The sequence below is a fragment of the Aethalodelphis obliquidens genome, unplaced genomic scaffold (assembly GCF_003676395.1).
Source record: "Aethalodelphis obliquidens isolate GAN/ISIS:26980383/991018 unplaced genomic scaffold, ASM367639v1 scaffold7, whole genome shotgun sequence".
NCBI lineage: Eukaryota > Metazoa > Chordata > Mammalia > Artiodactyla > Delphinidae > Aethalodelphis > Aethalodelphis obliquidens.
Window position 1 is genome coordinate 56574998 of NW_020837951.1, and position 20673 is coordinate 56595670.

Sequence of the window (20673 nt, forward strand, 5' to 3'; positions counted from 1 at the left end):
TTCAGACTGTTTAATATTGCCTTTTAGATAGCACTTTGTAGAAAATATTTATTACTTAATATTTGTTTTATAAAAATTATTCTTTGACTTGAGCATATAGGAAAGCAGCTTTTTTTTTTTTTTGATTGCACTTCTGCAGGTAGGCTTACAAATGGATTTATAAACGCTACTTCTGTGACCCCAAATGTGTTCATTCTTTGTCAGCTTACTTTTCAAGGTGTAGGTCTTGACTAGGATGGTGAAGTATGTTCTTTACCTTTGGTGACTCCATTTCATTTAGTGTGTATCTTTTATGTGTGCCAGGAACTGTGCTAATCATTTTAAGAAATCACTTCAGGTAATCCAGACAACAGATGTTTCAGGTAGGTGTTTTTTGGCCACATCTGTAAACTAAGGACTCTGAGACTGGCGCTTAGTGAGTCTTGCAGCAGGGATTTTAAACTTTTATTTGTCTGACTCTTCTCATAGATTTAAAGAGAAAAGGAAAGAGTAAAGGTGAAGGAACAGGCAAGAAGAAAGCGTGCCTGTCTTTCTTGTTTATACCATCAACTTTCTTTTAATGAGATTTTCTGCAGAACCAAAAGAGAAACCAGCCTCTTATACTTTGGGACAAAACTATGGCATAAAATAGATTTTCAGAAGGATAAAATGTGGCTAGATTCTAATCTTGTTATAATTGATAGCAATTATTTGGATGGGGGAACCATTGGAGTTGAGAGTGGGAGAGACCACTGGTCCAGCTTCGTTTGCTTCAGATTTGTTCTGTAGATATCCCGTGGAAATCTATTTGAAATCAGAAAGAAAACCCCACATTTTAGAAAGAATGAGTTTTACCTTGAGGATTTTGTCTTCCTCTAGGGAATGGGTGATGATTCTTCAATTAGACACTTACTTTCAGTCCCCTCAAATGAGGTTTTGGGAAAAGCAAGTCTGTTCCTGTTGAGAGCTAAGAGTGCTTTGTCTATCAAACCTATCAGATAAGAACTGCTAGGATGGGGACCAGCCTAACTTCTGAAGGCTATAACACAATCCTTGCTCTTCCAGTATTTTGGGTCAACTAATTTTTACTTTAATTTTCATGCATTTCCTCATGTTATTTGGAACATTTTTTAATCCATTTAAAAAATAATGTCTGCATTGGATGTCTCTGGATCGAGAATGTTTTGTTGAAATTGTCTTGGCTCCTTGAACTATAAACTCACTATGAATCAGCTTAGCCAAAAGGAAGAATTTAATTGGCTCACATAGCCATGAATGGTCAGAAACGTCTGGAACCCTTGGAAGTTGCCAGCGTGTGTTGGATCCTGGGCCCCACTTCTCTTTGTATGTTGCCTTCATTTTTCTCCCTGGCTCGTATATTTCTCCCTGTATCACTAGAAAGGAAAGCTGCCCCATTTGGGGAGGGACCATGGAATCTCCTGGCTTGGATTCTATGCCAATCTCTTGTTTAAATCACTGAGGCCAAGGGTAGGAAGGTATGAGGATTGTCCTGGCTTGGGTCACAGGCCTGCCTCTGTGGCAGTGAGGGCAGAGGCACGAAGAATGGCAGCCCCCGTTAGAATTACACGTTTGTGTTTGGAGGAGATGGTTCCCCATTAAGAAGGAGAGTGCTATTACCTGAATTATGCTGCACAAAGGGAATAAAACTCGATGTCTCCTACAGATATAAGGCAAAGAAAATCCCAAATAAATGTTCAAGTATTTGCTTAAAAATTTTAGGAAGGCTGATTCAATTACTTTAACTGGCTCTTAACTTATTTTCTGTAAGATTTGAAAAGATGTCCTGTGGGGATATTTCCCTAAGATGGAATGAATATGTATATTTAGAATATTAAAGTTATTAAAATGTATGTTTGTTTAACTTATTAAAAGCATTTCTAGCAATTGATCAGTAACTTTTACCCAAAGTAGAGGCAATTGGCAAAAATAAATCTTTACACTGGGCTTGAAACTAAAGAATCTGTAATTTGTTAAGTTTTTTTCTGACTACTTGAACCAAAATTGCTCTCTTTTCTCGTGACTTAAATAGTCACAATATCTAATAGTTTTACCACTTTATTATGTCCTGTTCTGATAGTCAGTTTTACCACTTTTTTATGTCCTGTTCTTTCAGAACTCTTTTTTTTCATTGTTTTGTGTGTTTTGGTCTTGTCTCCACAAGGAGACTTTCTGCTTCTTGAGGGCAGCACCACGGCACCTTTGTCGAGCCAGGCACCACCATAGGCTCATAGGCCTGTTTAATTATTGAAGCAGGATTCTGCTTCTGTTTTTGGGATCTGCTAACTTGTATATCACATATCTACAGCATCATGCTTTTTTTTAATTTTATTTTTTTACTTTTTGTATTTTGGCCATGCTGTGCGGCATGCAGGATGGTTCCCCGACCGGGGATCGAACCTGGAGCTCTGCAGTGAAAGTGCCGAATCCTAACCACCAGGCCCCCAGGGGGCTGTGCAGCATGCTTCTTTCAGTCTTTATTGATCTTTTTATAATACTCTTCTTGGTTTCTTGTGGGTAAATATTACAAAATTAGCCTATAAAATAATATAGTCATGTATCTTGTGTGATGCCTCGTATAGAATTGACCTGATGTATAGGAAATTTTTAGAAGTTACAAAAACCTGTTAGAAAGTTTTAGACCCTCTACTATATTTTGCTTGTCAGTGATAATAACAGATTTGATAGCTTGCCTAAGAGAAATCCACAGACAATACACTCCAAATTTAATATAGCCAAATGTTGTGTCCACCCCTTCTTCCCTTCCTCCAAATGACTAATTACTTGTGGGGGCTCCATACGTGGTTTCTTTATTTAAGGATTCGTGCACGAAGCTTCTGGAATGTTATTTTATAACATATATTTCTGAGAGGACATAGCATCCAATTGTATGATCTCTGAAATGATCTTCTGACCAGAGACCAAAAAAAGCCCATTTAACAATCTTCCTTGAAAAATGAATATTCTTTGGCAAGGCATTATACATCAACAAGGGCTTGAATTAGATGGGTTGCCGTCACCGCCTTCGCTCTTATAAGTTACCTCTCTCAGCCCACCTGAGTAAATAGTAACATCATTTACGGAATGTCAGGTGTTGGCAGAAACATGTGACTATTTACTGTCTCCCCCCCCCCCCCCCCAATTTTACTGAGAAATAATTGGCATACAGCACTGTGTAAGTTTAAAGCATACAGCATGATGGTTTGATTTACATATATTTTGAAATGATGGCCACAGTAGCTTCAGCTAATATTCATTTTCTCATATAGAGACAATAAAAAGAAAATGAAGAAAAAAAATTCTTCTTGTAATAAGAACTCATAGGATTACCTCTCTTTTCTATATATCGTACAGCATTGTTGGCTATAGTCATCATGTTGTTCATTGCATCCCTAGTACTTGTTTATCTTATAACTGGAGGTTTGTACCTTTTGACCATGTTCCTCCAGTTCCGCGTTTCCCCACCTTTGGCCTCTGGTAGCCGCAAGTCTGATCTCTTTTTCTGTGAATTGGTATCTTTTTTTTTTTTTTAAAGAAATCCACATATAAGTGAATACTTCTTTTTTTTAAATTTAAGGCTGTATACCTTTTTTGTTTGTTTGTTTTTTGCACGTTGCTTGAGTTGTCTTTGGGTAGCTTGGTTGCTTTGTGTAACGTGCACTTTTGAAAGCCTCTCAATTTTCAAAGAGGTTTCCAACTGTACAGTGGCTGTGTAGGTAGTTTTCCCTTGAAGATTAAACTTCAATCACAGGAAATCTCCTTGAAAATGCTTCAATACTTTGTTGGAGATAATTGTGGTAGAACTCTGTAAGCCAATTGTAGTGGAACTCTTTAAGCTACTTTATCTTATTCATGGATGGTACGATTATCCTTTGAATAAATGATCACTTGGAAAGCATACTGCCCTCCGAAGATTTCTGTATAAGGTAAGTTTGTTTTTCATTGGGAAAATATTGGATTTGAAAATTTTTGATATGGACAAATAGCTTCTTATGGGCATGTTTCTGTTTATTACCAATTTTTGAAGTTACTATATTTTTGATTCTTCTGGAAGTAGCAGTTTGTTTCTGTTTTATTAATGCTTGATCCTGTAAAACATTGCATCTGTGTTCGGTGACTTTTGGTTTTGTTTCTTTCCTGTTTGTTCACTAAATATTTATTGAACCACCCACCAGTCAGGTACTGGGCTCAGTGCTAGCGATACCATGGTGAATAGGACAGAATGGTCTTCATGAAACTTACAGTTTAGAAATATAGCTTTTAGTACCCCCACCCTCCCCTTTATTTTCTAGCAGTAGCAGAACACTTGTTCTTAGCAAAATTTTATTGGAATCTAAATCTTACATGAATTCAAATCTTACACAGAATATTTATGCATAAACCAGAAAAAAATTTTCTGTGATGGGTCCTCACTTTGGAAAACACTGGCCTGGCACAGAGGTTCTCAAACTTTCCATTTGAAAATTTCTTCAGGAGGGCAATTTATATAAAATTGAAAGTAAAGGCAGAGCTGACCTGGCTGAAATGTGTTTGGTGGGACCCTCTCCCTTACCAACTCCTTCCCTGAGGTATCCTCAGGAAACCCTGGGGCCCTGGGGGTGCCACGGAAAACAGAAAATCAGTCATTTGATCATCTAGTACTTGAAAAATCACTATGCTACTGAATATGTTGTCTGTTGAGTATTTTGGAGAGGTCAGTATTAAGACGTAAAGATTTCTTTTATGTTGTTTATGGGTGATATCAACTAATAATTTATAATACCTTTTTTCTTGCTGCAGTTGCCTTACTTATGATTGTCTACAGATGTGGCTGCTAGACTTTTGTGTGTGTGTGTGTGTGGTACGCGGGCCTCTCACTGTTGTGGCCTCTCCCATTGCGGAGCACAGGCTCCAAACGCACAGGCTCAGCTGCCACGGCTCACGGGCCTATCCGCTCTGCGGCATGTGGGATCTTCCCAGACCCGGGCACGAACCCGTGTCCCCTGCATTGGCAGGCGGACTCTCAACCATTGAGCCACCAGGGAAGCCCTAGCCCTTCTTTTTTTTTTCCCCCCCCCCCCCCCCATCTAATTGCTCTGTCTGGAAATGGGCCACAGGTGGCATAAGTGTGAGGCCAAGCTCTGGCTGAATTCATTTCCTCAGGGGCTTTTTATATGATGTCCCTGTAGGGCCTCAGTTCAAACACTTTGTCTTCCGGGTCATAGTTAGAGACGCCCAGCTTCTGTTTTCAGGACTGGTGTTTAAGAGACACCTCCTTACAAATATGTTCTTTGTAATTGTTTGTTGTAGTTTGTGTCACTCAGGAAGCCAACTTTGAGACTCAGATTTGTGTGCTGGAAGCAGCGGCCTTGGGGAGGGAGGAAGGCAGGACTAGGCAGAAGGGAAAGTTGACTGCTTTCGAGCCCTGGGCAGATCTCAGAGGCAGCTCTGGACCTGGCAGGGCCCTTCAGAATTGCCCCGGATGGAGGCAAGAGGGCCAGGCCTTAATACTCAGGCTTGGACCATTCACTTCATACGGGCCACCATCCCCTCCCTGGCCAGGGGCATGATCCTGGGGGAGGGAATGAGACCCTGGGTGAGCGGGATGTGGGGCAAGGATCCTCCCTTTGGTGAAGGTGCTGAGGGCCTCATCCAGAAAAGGAGAGGCTGGGCACCTACCAGAGCATCCCTTACAGTCACGTGTTCTGTTTCTCACATTCATCTATTTTTCAGAACTGAAAATGAAGCAGGCGGTGTTCTGTTTTCCACAGTTAACTAATGAGACTTCATAATCTAAAATATTAATGCTTAAACTTTAATAAATGAACGAATGGTAAAACTTGTTAACATCATCAGTAATGTGAAAATGTAATATAATCACACATATAAAATCTGTAGCTGTTCAGCCTTCTTTTTGGCACAGGGATATGCCTTGATTAAAAAGTATATTGTAAATTACTTCAGAAATATTGAGTTTTGTGAAGTATAATTTAGGCACTTTACTTTTTGATTCATGAAGTTTTTTATAACAAGAACTAAAGAAAAGTTTTGAGTGGTGGTTTGATGACTTTGTTCTTTGTATCTGCATTTTATCAATATTTAAAATGTCATTATCATTTGCCTGGTGTGTACTATAACTTTAGTTTCAAAGGCTAGTGACTTTTTTTGTTTTTCCAATTGTGAATTTTAAAAGTGGGTAAATGTAAGAAAGATAGCTGGGAGAACTATTCTGTGTGAATACTGGAACTTCGGCCTGTTAGCAGACAGAAAACTTTTTCTCCTAAAAGTTGGATCACCCTACAGTGATTGCAGTGATCATTGTAAAGGGTGTGGATATGTCCTTGGGAGGGACGGGCTTGGTAGCACCTGTCACTTCCTTCTTCTTGGCATCTTCCTGTGATTGATGAGAAAACAGGAATGGAATATGGGTCTGGAGAGCATGTCTTGGGCTTTGGAGTCAGATCTGGGGTTGGGCTCCAGCTCTGTCATTGACCTTGCTCAAGTAAATTAATCCCTCTAAGTCTTAGTTTCCTCATCAGTAAAATGGAGGTGTTAGTAGGAGAACTTTTATCAAAGGATCTTAGCACAAGGCTTGGCGTCTTAAAAGTGCTCGATAAATGGTAGCTGTGATAAGCGATATAATCATGTTTATTGGTCAGATATTCTTTTCACTCAGCCTTCAACACTTTAGTAACTATTGAAAGCAAGTCAGGCACACGTGCTTATGCCAGTAAAAGAGGGGAGGGTCAGTTTAGAGTTGTTGTTTGTCAGAAAACTATCCTTGTGGACTTGAGCCTGAATCTTCATGGGAGATGACTGAGTAAAACAGCAAGAAGAAAAGGAAATATACGAAGGAGGAGGAAAAGGGCCACTTCACACACAGCTTCCGTTAGGGGAACGGAGTAGAGGGCAGTGCTGTTTCAGGACTGACCTACCTGAGCCTGGCCTGGACCTGGAAGGGGATCTCCCCTCTGTGGCCCTGGGCTTGGTAAGACTGCCCTTGATGTCACAGGGTGGCAGGGGTGTGTGGTGGGAGTGGGCCGGTGGGAGGTGCCAGTGGCCAGGGACCTCTGCAGCTGCCTGTGTGAGACAGCACAGTGACAAAGGTAGGGGTAGCGGGACAGCTGAGGACATTGATTTCTAAGTACATTATGACAGCCCCAGGGCTCCCAAAAGATATTAGGGAGCCCTTGGGGGATGATCTGAGAAATAGGAGTTACCCTTTAGTAGTGCTGGTAAACACTTCTTTTTTTTTTTTTTTTTGTGCTGTACTTGGGCCTCTCACTGTTGTGGCCTCTCCCGTTGCGGAGCACAAGCTCCGGACGCGCAGGCTCAGCGGCCATGGCTCACGGGCCCAGCCGCTCCGCGGCATGTGGGATCTTTCGTACCGGGGCACGAACCCATGTCCCCTGCATCGGCAGGCGGACTCTCAACCACTGCACCACCAGGGAAGCCCTGGTAAACACTTCTGATAGACTAATGGACTGAGCATATCTTGAAACGAGAAGTGCAGAGACCAGTTCATAGAGAAAGCCTGAATCAGAGGAATGGATCTAGTACATTTTGAAAAATACAGCTTTACCTACTGACAGTTCGAAATGTCAATCCGATATTATTCAGTTAAAGATAGTATTTGTATTACAATCACCAGGATAACATCATTTTAGGTCTATGAGAAAACCACCCAAAGATGTACTTGGGGTTATTCTGTTTTCCTTGGCCTTCAAATTCGATCTTTTTCCCCCTTAGTTATAAAAGACTCTGGTTTTAAATAAAACACAACCCTGTAAATATCTAATTCGTGTGTCCATAGTTCATTAATGATTCATAGTTTCTTGATGTTAGCAGAACTGTTTGCAATATTCCTTATATCTCAAACAAAAACACTGTCCTAAAGGTTAATTGAACAGTGAGTAATTTCAGCACACCAGTGTGTACTTGAGGGTATACAATGGTAGGCATCTTATTTGGTGGTTTTCAAAGGACACAGAGAAGTGTGAGACACATTTATATCCTCAAAGAATTAAGAATTAGCTGCCTAACTGAGCAATGGTGGCACAGAACAGAGTGCTTGGCTGTAAAGCAGACACTCACTATAAAAGGTAGGTTAAAATGGATAATTTGTGTGAAAATTTCTGGGTGGTGGTAGGCATTCTCTCCCTCACAGAACTCAGTGCCTATCCAGACAGAAGTGATTTATGCACACCACGCAGCAGCTAGCTATGGAATGTAGTAGATGATAAATACTACATGAGAAATATAACGGAAGGGCTCTGGGAGGACGAAAAGGGGTAGGGTTGCCGAGATTTCCAGTGGTCAGAGAAAGCCTCAAGGAGGAGGTGGAATCTGGGCAAGGCTTGGGAAGATGGGATTTGAAGCAGAATGGAGGGGCTGTTTGTGGTGAGGAGTGAGGTCAAAAAACCCCTGTGAGGGATAGAATAATTCATAGTCCAAACTGTGGAGAGTGGACTGCTGCTCTTTGTGGCTGCGGCTAAACTGTGTGTGTGGGGGGGCATCTTGAAAGCCAAGCAGTAAGGAATAAAGGTTTTTATCCTATGATAGTGATATGAGGTCTGTAGCTGCCCAAGAAGATAGAGTTTAGTTATGGTAATGGTCTAGCTGGGGCAGATCAGGGTTGGAATTGAGGTTTTGCTGCAGGGAGGTGGATATGAGGTTTTGAGGGTGTAGAGTGGATAGGACTTGTGACTGGCAGTGGGGGCAGAGAGGATGACAAATTAAAGAAGGGGTGACTCTGATAGTTCCAGTATGGGATGCTGAGGGCAAATGGAGTTCTGAACTGCAATGGGGAAGCTGGGGGAGATAACCAACTTAAAGGGGGAAATCACAAATTTGATCTTGTTTGTTGTGAGTCTTTTGAAGTGATAGGATACTTTCATAGAAAAAGCTAGGAGGTGGTCAGAGCCATAGAATTAGGACTCCCCTAACTGAGGTCACTATTTGTCTGTAATAAACCCCTATGCCTACGGACCTTCTAGCTTGCCTCTACTTAGTCACCAGTTCCTGCTTCAGATAGATTTTAAGCAAGTGAAGGAAGTGACATGAACTGATTGGCTACATGGACTAGAGAGGGTAAGGCTGAAGACTAGCTAAGAGGCTGCTGTAATGATGTGTGTGACAGAATGGACCAAGGCAGTTGTAGTTAGGATAGAGAAATGTAGACAGGTTCATGAGATTTCTCTTGTATAAGTAACAGGTGGAACACATAAAACTTGGGGATTGATTAGATAGGGGAGTACAACCACAGACAAATTCCATTTTTCTGGGCAGTTAGATGAGGAACTCTGTAAAAGAAGCAGGTCTGTCGTGAAGATGCCGGAGGATTAAGCTTTGGACAGATTATGTTTGAGGGCTGCTAAATGGATTTGTTCAGTAGCTGGCTGGTTTTTGAAGTGCAGAACTCAGAGGGACACACATGGGATGGAGATATGGTTCAGCAACATGTGGGTGATCTTGAAGGATTGAGGGAAGGTGGTTCCCTTGGGGAAGAATGTGGAAGCACTAAAGCATGGTGCCCTGGGGAACGTTAGGCAGCCAGAAGGTAGGTTTGGCAAGAGCAGAAGATAGAAAAGCACTGGAAATGACTTAAATCATCAAACTCAAGAGAAGTGAGTGTTTAAGGAGCTAGTTGAAAATTCCAGAGAGGACAGGTAGGTAAAGACTAAACAACGTGGCAACCTTTGTCCAAGCAGTCATACTGAGTGTGATGGGAATAGGATCCAGATTGAGCTGGACTCCAGGGTGAATGGGATAAAATGAGGCAAGTACTGGAGGTGGTGTGCGTAAAGGGAAGAAAAGAAAGTAGATGGGTGGTAGCAGGATGAAGGGCCCAGAGAAGGTATTTTTTTGAGGCAGAAGAGATAAGCGTGTCTAAATGCTGATGGGAAACGGTCAGATGGGTGGGCAGGTAGGCAGTATTTTTCTGCTGTTATTTCCAAATAAATGCTGAGAATTGCTTAATGTTTCCATGAAGTAGTAGAATTTACTAGAAGACAGAAATTAATAAAACCTTGTATGTTAGAGCAGCAGGATTTCAGACTTCTTAAAAGCATACGAGTGATTCAGGTTTTTAAGGGCTTTTATCTCCCCCATGATTGCTCTTGTTCAGGGCATTTTGTTTCAGTTATATTCTGATAGTTGCTTATATTGATTTTTTAAATTGTTTAGATGAAAAATATTAACATTCTTATGAAGCTGGAACTTTTTTCTCGTTGACTGGTATTTATTACCATTTTTTTTCTTTTTATAAAGATATTAGATGGTACTTTTCTTTGCTGGCTGCTACGTTCATAGGAGCTAAGTTTTTAGGGCAGTTATATCAGGACCTTATTTTTGCCCCATGCCATTTAAGTGGAAATTAAGTGCCCCAGTCCTGCCCATCTACCTTGAGCACACTGTGCTTCACAGCGTAAGATCCAGGAGGGATGAAGAGAAGGCAAGGCAAAATGGGGAGACCATACTAAAAGTATAGAGTCCTGGGAGAAAGATTTGATTGAATTAGGTATTTGAACGGATTAGGAAGTTGAAACTGGTAGAGTTGATCCTGAGTATGCCAGGCTGACCCTGTAATTAGGAAATGAGGTATTGGCTTATATAATTTCTTACCTGTTCTTCCAATTTCCCACTTTCATGATTTTTTTCTTCTTGCTGTATCCTTCCTCTCCTTCCACATCTTCCATCCTGGAGGGTGAGGATCATGATTCATCATTTTGAGAGCCACAAAAGTCAGCACACAGTTTCTGAGCATCTGCTTTTCTGGTGCTTTTGTTCTAGGAGAGACACTGGTCCTTGCCCCTAGGGAGGTTGAAAGGAGAGAGGGAGGCAGAAAGGTAAAAAAATTAAATTCTGAGTACCATGGTGGAAACCTGTCTTCTGTGTGGTTGATAGAGCAAAAGGAGGAGTGTGGAGCTCTCCCTGAGGGTGACTCAAGCTGAGTGGAGAAAAAGGAGTGGAGGTTTTGTTGGCTGGACAGGGATGGTAAGGGTGTGTAAATCCCAGAAATAGGGGATGGAAAGTAGTGGTGGTATAAAGTAACAAAGGCACTGGAAGGACATTCAAGTGGTCTGGTAAACCAAAGAGCAGGATTTGATTGGGACATTGGTCAGTAGGTGCAACTGAAGAGGTGTCAGGATCGCAGCAGGTCTGTGTGTCCTGAAAAAAAGTTCAGCTTCTATCCTTCAGGTAAGTCAGCCACTGAAGGCCCAGGGTTTTGTCATGAACAGATCTGTAGTTTGCAAAGATGACTTTGGCACACCATGGAGGGTAGTTTGGAAGGGTACAACAGAAGGTGGGCGCCCACCTGTAATGGTCAAACTGCATTGAGGGGACACACTCAGTGCCTTACAAGTCATGTGTCTAATTTAAAGAATTTTTGATACATGTATAATGTATGGAAAAAATCTTTCTGATGATTAGCCTCCAGAGAATTTTTACTAGAACCCTTTTAAGAGATGTGTTTACTATGTGTTGGCTATGTGATTTTTGTCATAGGGTTGTGAAGATCAATTGAAAGACTATGTCAAGTGTATTTTTTATCCTTATATTTATGTTTATATATAAATTTATATTTACTTATGTTTTCTGTGAGCAGATGGTTAAATTTCGGGTTAATGAACTTTAACTTTGATACCATTTTTAAAAAAAAGTGAACCTGGATATATAAATATCTCCATGTCCAGCCCTTACATGAGTGCATGCCTGTGTGTGTATACACGTGCATGTGTTAGCATGTACGTTATGCTTGTCTGGGGCATGCATGTGTATGTGTGTGTGTGTGTGTCCTTTTCTGGGTATATTTGGCAATGTAAACCAGGGATTAAAAATTGTTGAGAAGTGGCCAGTGTATAAATACATGTTGGGTGATTGTCATTTAGTTATGCTAAAATTTTATCTTCCCAATTCAGTTGGAATAATTTCATTAACGGTGCCTGAAGCAACAGGATATATGGTTGAATTTTCTTTTAGAGAATTGCCTAGTTACAACGGATCCAATTAAGTTCTGCATATGTTATCAGTGGCATTAAATGCAACCAAGTGTGGTGTTAAGTAAAATGAGAAAAGTTATTTTAGTAAAAAAGTAACTTGTACTTAATATATATTGAGCTAGTAAACAGCAAATGTAGGTCTGGAGAGTAATATATTCTTATTTAAAACATGAAATGATCATTTAACTTGAGATTATTGTTTTAAAATTTGTTAGTAAGTTCACAGTAAATAAAATCAAGTATGTAACTTTTGAAAACACCAGGAACTAGAAATGAGTAATACTTGAAGAAGAATTTCTGTTTTCCAAGGGTGAACAATTCTTTCTTTCTTCTTTTGTTTGTGGCTATGCCACATGGCTTGCAGATCTTAGTTCCCCAACCAGGGATCCAACCCAGGCTCTGGCAGTGAGAGCACCGAGTCCTAACCACTGGACCACCAGGGAATTCCCAACAATTCTTTTTTCTATAATCAAGATTTTAAAAGTCACATAATTGTGAAATAAATCAAAGCTGCCTTTTTTATGGCTGGTAAATTTTTATTTAAAATCTATTTGAAAAGTACAGTGTTCTTAGAAAGGTTTGGTGGAGATATAAATGTTACTATTAATAATTTCATGTTCTATCCTGCTTGTCAGTAAAAAGCATTTTAAAAGGTTTTTATTTTTAAAGAAAACTTTTTTTTTTGGACTTCCTTGGTGGCGCAGTGGTTAAGTATCGCCTGCTAATGCAGGGGACACGGGTTCGAGCCCTGGTCCGGGAAGATCCCACATGCCGCAGAGCAGCTAAGCCCATGCGCCACAACCACTGAGCCTGTGCTCTAGAGTCCGTGAGCCACAACTACTAAAGCCCGTGCGCCTAGAGCCTGTGCTCTGCAACAAGAGAAGCCACCGTGATGAGAAGCCCGCACATTGCAACAAAGAGTAGCCCCCGCCCGCCGCAACTAGAGAAAGCCCGCATGTAGCAACGAAGACCCAACGCAGACAAAAATAAATAAATTAAAAAAAACAAAAACTTTAAAAAAATTTTTTTGCTTAAAAACAAAGGCCAAACTAACCAAATGCAAAACAAAAAATATACAACCAAAAATAGCCCTGGATCGCTGGGGTGCTGTGAGTGTTACAAGGGAGGTTCTAAACTCCATGCTGTGGCCAGGTGCCCCATGTCCAAGCAGTTTGCTGGCCTTGGGCCTTTGTTCCCTAATGTGTAAAATGTGGTTGGAATGGTGAGCTGGGACATTGAAATAGGTGATTTAAGTTTATTTTTCTTCTGTTTAGTGTACAAGAGATACAGTTCTGTGTTTGGTTCTCTAATCTCTGCTTAGTTCATCTAAGTGGAGTTTGGGGTTGACCTTTTTTTTAAAAAATAAATTTATTTTTTTATATATTTTTTATTTTTGGCTGCATTGGGTCTTCGTTGCTGCGTGTGGGCTTTCTCTAGTTGCGGCGGGCGGAGGCTACTCTTAGTTGTGGTGCACGGGCTTCTCACTGCAGTGGCTTCTCTTGTTGCAGAGCACAGGCTCTCGGCGCACAGGCTTCAGTAGTTGTGGCACGTGGGCTTAGTTGCTCTGTGGCATGTGGGATCTTCCCGGACCAGGGATTGAACCCATGTCCCCTGCACTGGCAGGCGGATTCTTAACCACTGAGCCACCAGGCAAGTCCCTGGGGTTGACTTTTTTTTTACATGACATTATTTAGGAATAGATGTCCTTAGGATACTAGCTGAACAATTATAAATCTAAAATTTTTATTTGTGTTTAAAATTTTAGGTATGCAATACCCCCAGAGCATGGAAAACGACTGGAAAGACTAGCTCAAGGTAAACTTGCTTTCTGTTTCTCATCTAGATAGGTTTTTTGTTTTTGAGGTATTGGGTTGGCCAAAAAGTTACTTCGGTTTTTAAGTAAAAATAAAAGACACATTTTTCATTTTCACCAAGAATTTTATTGAACAACATATTCACTGTTTTGTTCCATTACCTTCTGACATTTTTGGGGCAACTTCATAATTCCATCTTCCCAAAACTTTTTATCTTTTTGAGCAAAGAAGTGTTCCAGGTGCCTTTTACAGTCTTCCCAGGAATTGAAATTTTTTTCATTAAGAGAATTTTGTAAAGACTGAAATAAATGGAAATCCGAAGGTGCAACGTCTGGTGAACACCGTGGATGAATCAGAACTTCCCAGCCAAGCTGTAAGTTTTTGCCTGGTCATCAGAGAAACACGCGGTCTTGCATTATCCTGATGGAAGATTATGCGTTTTCTGTTGACTAATTCCGGACGCTTTTCATCCAGTGCTGCGTTCAGTTGGTCTAATTGGGAGCAGTACTTGTTGGAATTAATTGTTTGGTTTTCCGGAAGAAGCTCATAATAGAGGACTCCCTTCCAATCCTACCTTATACACAACATCACCTTCTTTGGATGAAGACCGGCCTTTGGTGTGGTTGGTGGTGTTTCATTTTGCTTGCCCCGCGATCTCTTCCATTCCACTTTATTGTACAGTATCCACTTTTCATCACTCGTCGCAATTTGTTTTAAAAACAAAACGTTTTCGTTAGGTTTCAGTAGAGAATCGCATGCGGAAATACGGTCAAGAAGGCTTTTTTGCTTAACTTATGTGGAACCCAAACATCAAAGCGATGAACATAACCAAGCTGGTGCAAATGATTTGGATATTTTGAGTATGTCGGTTATCTCCTGCATGGTATTACGTTGATTGTTCTCAATTAATGTTTCTATTTCATCACTATCAACTTCAACTGTTCTACCTGACCGTGGAGCATCGTCCAGCGAGAAATCTTCAGCACGAAACTTCGCAAACCACTTTTGACACGTTCAGTCAGTCACAGCACCTTCTCCATACACTGCACAAATCTTTTATTTGCATTTTAGTTGTTTTTAGCTTTCTTGAAATAATAAAGCATAATATGCTGAAAATTTTGCTTTTTTTTTTCCATCTTCAATATTAAAATAGCTACACAAAATTGACCAGTTTTGATAAGCTTTTTTTTTAAATGCACGCCTGATATGACAGCTGTCAATACAATCTAACAAAATTGTTTCGAATGAAGTTAAAGACAACTAAGTGCTACTAGAGCCATCTTACGGAAAAGACCTAATGAACTTTTTGGCCAAACCAATATTTTTGCAGTGTAGAATATCACTGTGTTAATTTTATTCTTTTCAAGTTATTGGCATTTAAGTATTTCTCTCATTGAGTAATTTTAATTTTTTCACATTAATGTGTGCATATTTTTCCCTGTTGCATAATCTTCATGATTATTTTAGTTGGCTGCTTAGCTTTTTGTCAACTGATTGCACTTAACCTATTTTGGTTATTTCCAAATTTTTTTCTCTTTTTTATAGTGTACTTAACATCACTGTGCCAATAATATTTTTTCTTCCTTTAGTTGTACCCTTGGGATAAATTCCAAGGAGTACTGATGCTGCATCTTGGGCTATAGGTGTTTTATGAGTACTTTTCATGTTGCCATATCATTTCACCAAAGGGTTGTGTTAAATCTCTTTTTGACCCCCTCATTTTTATTTGGCCCCCTGGGCCTGAGAGTGCCTGAAGTATGAAGGTGAATGTCCCCAGCTAACTGGATGAGCATGATATTGTATGCCTTCTTAGACTGTTAAAATTAAACATACTTTACTGGAACTTGAATTTTTATTTTTTAAGGCTTTGTCCATCTTCTTTTTTTCTTCTTCTAGTTTTGTTGAGATGTACTTGACATATAGCATGTTATAAGTTTAAGCTGTTCAGCATAATGATTTGACTTAATACATCATGAAATGATTACCACAATAAGTTTAGTGAACACGCATCATCTCATATACATACAAAAATAAAGAAATGGAAAAAAATTTTTTTCCTTATGATGAAAACTCTTAGGATTTACTCTTTTAACAGCTTTCGTATATAACATTCAGCAGTGTTAATTGTATTTATCATGTTATATATTGCATTTCTAGTACTTATTTATCTTATAATTGGAAGTTTGTACCTTTTGACGACCTTCATGCAGTTACACCTCCTTCAACGCTGTCTGTCTTCTTAAGGACCAGGTTGAGTCATTCTTCTGGGAACTCTATCAATTGCTTTCACTCTGTGACCACTTGTGTCTACAGAGAGCACCTTCTACTTTTCTTCCCTGCCTTAAGGATATGCCAGGCAACTTTGTTCTCATCTGCTCCCGCAAGGGAGGAGAATCATATTCACCCCGTTACCCTCTTTTTCTGTTTTGCTAGCCACTCTAACCAAGGACGACGTAGACTGGTAGTGACTTATTTCCAGGGGAAAGTGGAGTTCCACTGAGTGACAACTGAAGATAAGACAGAAGTCTCATTCAGAATGCCTTTATTCAGAATTGAATCCTCAGGGAGCATTGTCTTTTCAGTCAGGTGCTGATCTAAGTTTCATTGGTATGTTAGGGTTGCCTTCTAGTAGAAAAGGAATTTTGTTCCTGCATTATGTATGCTTTCATTTAATAATGAAATGGGGACACTGAGAAACACCGTCCTTTGATTTGACAGTTCTGAACAGAAATTGTTAATGATATCTAAAAGTTACTTTCCTCCAAATTAGAGTTAGAGTATCACGTTTGTAAGAATACGCATTATTATAATTTTGGCAGGCTAATAACTATAAAGACAGTGTTTTTATAACATAATACATTATAAATAATAGCAATGTAATTGTAATCTTGAACTTTGTTAGGGACTATTTTCATGAGTATTAAGGTGGATGAATCCTGGTTCTGGATAATAGATTAGAGCACAGCTTAGAAAATGATTACCATAAGCCTTAAATACCCTGGCAATGAACTTTGTGCTAAATCTATATGCTGTGAACTATCCTCGTCCCTGTGATAATCATTCTACCATGTTCTGTTCAACTCATTGCCAGAGAACTTTTAAAATGGAGCCAGTGTAAATTTTACGGTATGGACTCACATGCTAAAGTTTTTGCTATAAACTGTCTGTAAGCACTTTGACGTAAACTGTCTGAAAATGACATTCCAGGAAAATGGATGCCATTTGCTTAATCAGTAAGAGATTAATAAACTTGAAGGTTGAACGAGAACTTTAAACTCAATTGCATGTTTTTTGAAAACTTATTGCAGGATTATTTTGAGAAATGATTCAGGGAAAAGACCCTATAGGACAGTGGAGGATTTCTATCTGCTGACCAGATGCCAACCAAATTAATTGAGTTCTGCTAAGTAATTAAAATGATAAAATAATGCAGTAAATGAGATGGAGCATTATAGGTTGTCTAGGTCAAGGCAGCACTTGATACATAAAATGAAAAGCAGCCTCGGATATTTTCCATTATCTTGTCTGAACATCATAATTATCACACTTGCCTTTTATGCATGAATGCTTTCATCTTTGGTTTCTATTGAAATTTTGATTGACTGTGGCACCTACAAATATTTTATCTGAAAGACGTTATGCCTGCATCTAAATAAAGCCAGGAGTTTGATTTTGTCCTTCAGCTGCTTTCTCATCTATACAGATTTTTTTCCAATATTACGTAGACATAAATGTAATAAAAAATCTCAAGTGAATTGTTGCAATTTTTATACTTGTTATGTTCGCCTGTAATGCCGTTGCATTCTTCCTAATTTTTGGCTTGATACAATTGAATGGAAAGTATAAAGGAGAATAGAGATATAATATTAAATCATAAATGACAGTTTTGAAGATTTTCAGTTTTAAGAATGTCTAAATCTCATCTATTTTAGAAATAAGACTATCTTTGTGGTTCTATTAAGTTAAGGAAGATATGGATTAAAGTAAATTGGGAGCAGCTAAATTTTTTTGAGAGTAACTGTATTCCATTGGTCTCTCATTGTTAATAAAGTGCTAATATTTTTAAAAAATTGAAGATGCTTTACTTTGGTCAAAATTTTGGTTACTGGGAAAAGAATATGTGAGTTAGGACTTTGTGCAACAGATTTTGGAAATGTGAATGATCAGCAGGAATTTTGTTTTAAGTGACAGTATGGTAGAGTCAAATACACTGGTTCTTTTGGAGGCTTATATTTACCTGTAGCAAGTGTTTTCATTTTGACTTCTTAAAAAAGCGACAGTAAAAAGGAATGGATGAAGCATTGTTATGAAGGATTAATTTAGTTCAAGTTTTTTTAAGCAGTTAATTTTGGTGTGTGTGTGTGTATGTATGTTTTTAAATGACTAGTTGTCTTGAGTTTAAACCTGTGGAACAGAGTCTTAGCCTGATTTGCAGGGATCCCTATTCCAGGAGGTGGACAAAGGGTCTGTGCGTGGGATGCAGGCAGTCTGTGGACTCTCTGAAACTATATTCAAAATTGGGCATATATGTGGATTTCTGGGACGCTATCATCAAATCCATTAAGAGGGTTTGCTCCAAAAGAGATCATGAACCACTGCTATCAAGAGACTAGAAGATTAGCATTAAATAACAAGTCATTTTAATTTTATAAACATTCTAAATTGACCTGTTCTCATACCTCTGACTTGGAATTAGGAAATATACTTTTATCAGCTCTCAAAATGATAAATATATAATTCCCTTAAGCATTCATTTACATTGTGGCCTGAAAATATTATATTAAGATGCTTGGTTTTGAAAGGCTAATAAATAAAATATCCTTGATTATGAATAATCAGTTTTAGGGGGCCCCTAAGCCCTAAAAAATGAAAAAGTCCAGCGATATATCCTCTGCCTTCATGCCTAACTCATGCTTTAGGCATGGAGATCAATGTGTGGTGTGTCAGGGTATGTTTATTTTCATCTTCCTATCAGTTGTTACATTAAGAATAGTGAAACAATCCCTAAATTTAACTTCCTCATATTTTGATGTCAAATATCACACTATGTTTAATTTTGAATATTTTATATCCAACCATGTTCCTCGTAGGATTTTAAACATTGGACAGTAATACATAACATACACCACGTTAGAGTAATTAGAATGTGTGGTGAAAGACAGTTCTGAGAAGTGACAGGTAGGGAATGGGGAGGAAAATTCAGGAGGGGAATGCCAGCTAGCAGGGAAAGATTACTATGGAAGGAAATTAAGAGTTCTTTGATTCTCTGGGGGGTGTGGAGGAGGGAAGCTGAGGCAGGAAAATCCTGTTTAGCTTGACTGACCTGTTTGTGCCAAAGTGCTTGGCCTGAGGTGTCCTGGGTGACCTACGCGTGTGTGGTCCATATGTCGTGTCAAGGTGGGAAAAAGCTGGAGCTGAAACAAAGCGGTCTCAGGAATGCAGTAAAACACCATGTGTAATGGTCTATATACCTGTTAAATTAGGTGGAAGTTTTAACTCTAAGTGTTCTGCCAACCAGTTTGAAGTGGAAAAAACTTTCCCATTACTCACTGCACTGTGTTCAAGAGTTAAAAATAAGGCACTTGTTTAGGAGAACCACCATCCTTCTCGATACCACGGTCAGTATGAATTTCTCCTGGCGCTCCTCCTAGAGAGCTCCATGGAGCTTTGTCTCTCCAGTAGAGATGTTGATGGATTACAGGACACGTGGAGCAGAGTGAGGCCTGCAATGTGATAACTTTCTACCCAATTATTAATTGCTCAGCGAACGGTAGGAAGGACAGAGAGGTCAACTACAGCTTAAACCTCTAATGTTGACCTCTTAACTAGGAATGTGGGTAAAAATACCAGGTTTCTCCCCACATAATGTAGCTCATTAGTTCTTTTCATTAAGAAGCATGTTAAGACATTTCATATGTGAATCAAATACATCTTTGTAAAAGTATTTCCCACAGAAGCATTCCTTCCATATTCTTTTCCTATGTCCTTTTCCTTACCATTCGTTTATATGGCTACTATATTTTTTAAGCCTCATATCAGTCATATGAATATTGCAAAAACCATTACAGGCCTACCTCATTTTATTGTGCTTCGCTTTATTTCGAGTTGCAGATAATGCACTTTTTTTTTTTTTTTTGCAGATTGAATGTGGTAACCCTGTGTTGAGCAGGTCTATTGGTTCCATTTTTCCAACAGCATTTGCTCACTTCTTGTCTCTGTGTGAATTTTGGTAATTCTCACGTTTCAAACTTTTTCATTACTATGTTTGTTTTGTGATTGGTGAGTTGTGAAAAGATTACAACTCACGAAAGTGTTAGATGATGGTTAGCATTCTAGCAATAAAGTATTTAAAAATTAAGGTATGTACATTTTTGGGGCATAATTCTATTGCACATTTAATAGACTACAGTATAGTATAAACATAATTACATATGCACTGGGAAACCAAAAAAATTCTTGTGACTTGCTTTACAGTAATGTTTGTTTTATTGCGGTGGTCTGGAACAGGCGGAACCTGCAGTATCTCTGAGGTACGCTTGTATAAAACTCTATCAAAGCATACTTGGGTAAATTTCAATTATATTCAAATTAAATTGTCTTAATCTATTGCTAGTGTGGACATACACTCTACATGTCTGATTTCTCCATCTTTCCCCTCTGCTTTCCTCTCTTTTTCCTTTCTTTCCTAAGCAATTAATAACTAACGTCAGCTTCTCCAAACTAGTGTTTGTATATCTATAGAAAATGTTACTAAACTTTGATTTTAAAGTTTTTTTCCAAGGCTAAAACTTTGTTGGTTTAATAGTAGCAGCATGTGTTTGTCATATGAGATTGGGATTTAAAAATAGTTAGTAATAGCTAATATATTAGAAAATGTAAAC

The 20673-nt window shown here is 39.1% G+C and overlaps 1 protein-coding gene across 5 annotated transcripts in view; it reads left to right on the forward strand.

Moving 5' to 3' along the window:
* Window positions 1-20673, forward strand: part of KDM4C (lysine demethylase 4C) — a 400366-nt gene that overhangs the window by 88002 nt on the left and 291691 nt on the right. For all 5 annotated transcript variants that reach the window (XM_027105850.1, XM_027105851.1, XM_027105852.1 and 2 more), the window contains exon 6: window positions 13744-13793. In XM_027105850.1, the coding sequence (XP_026961651.1) occupies window positions 13744-13793 (50 nt within the window). The remainder of the gene's footprint in view (window positions 1-13743; window positions 13794-20673) is intronic.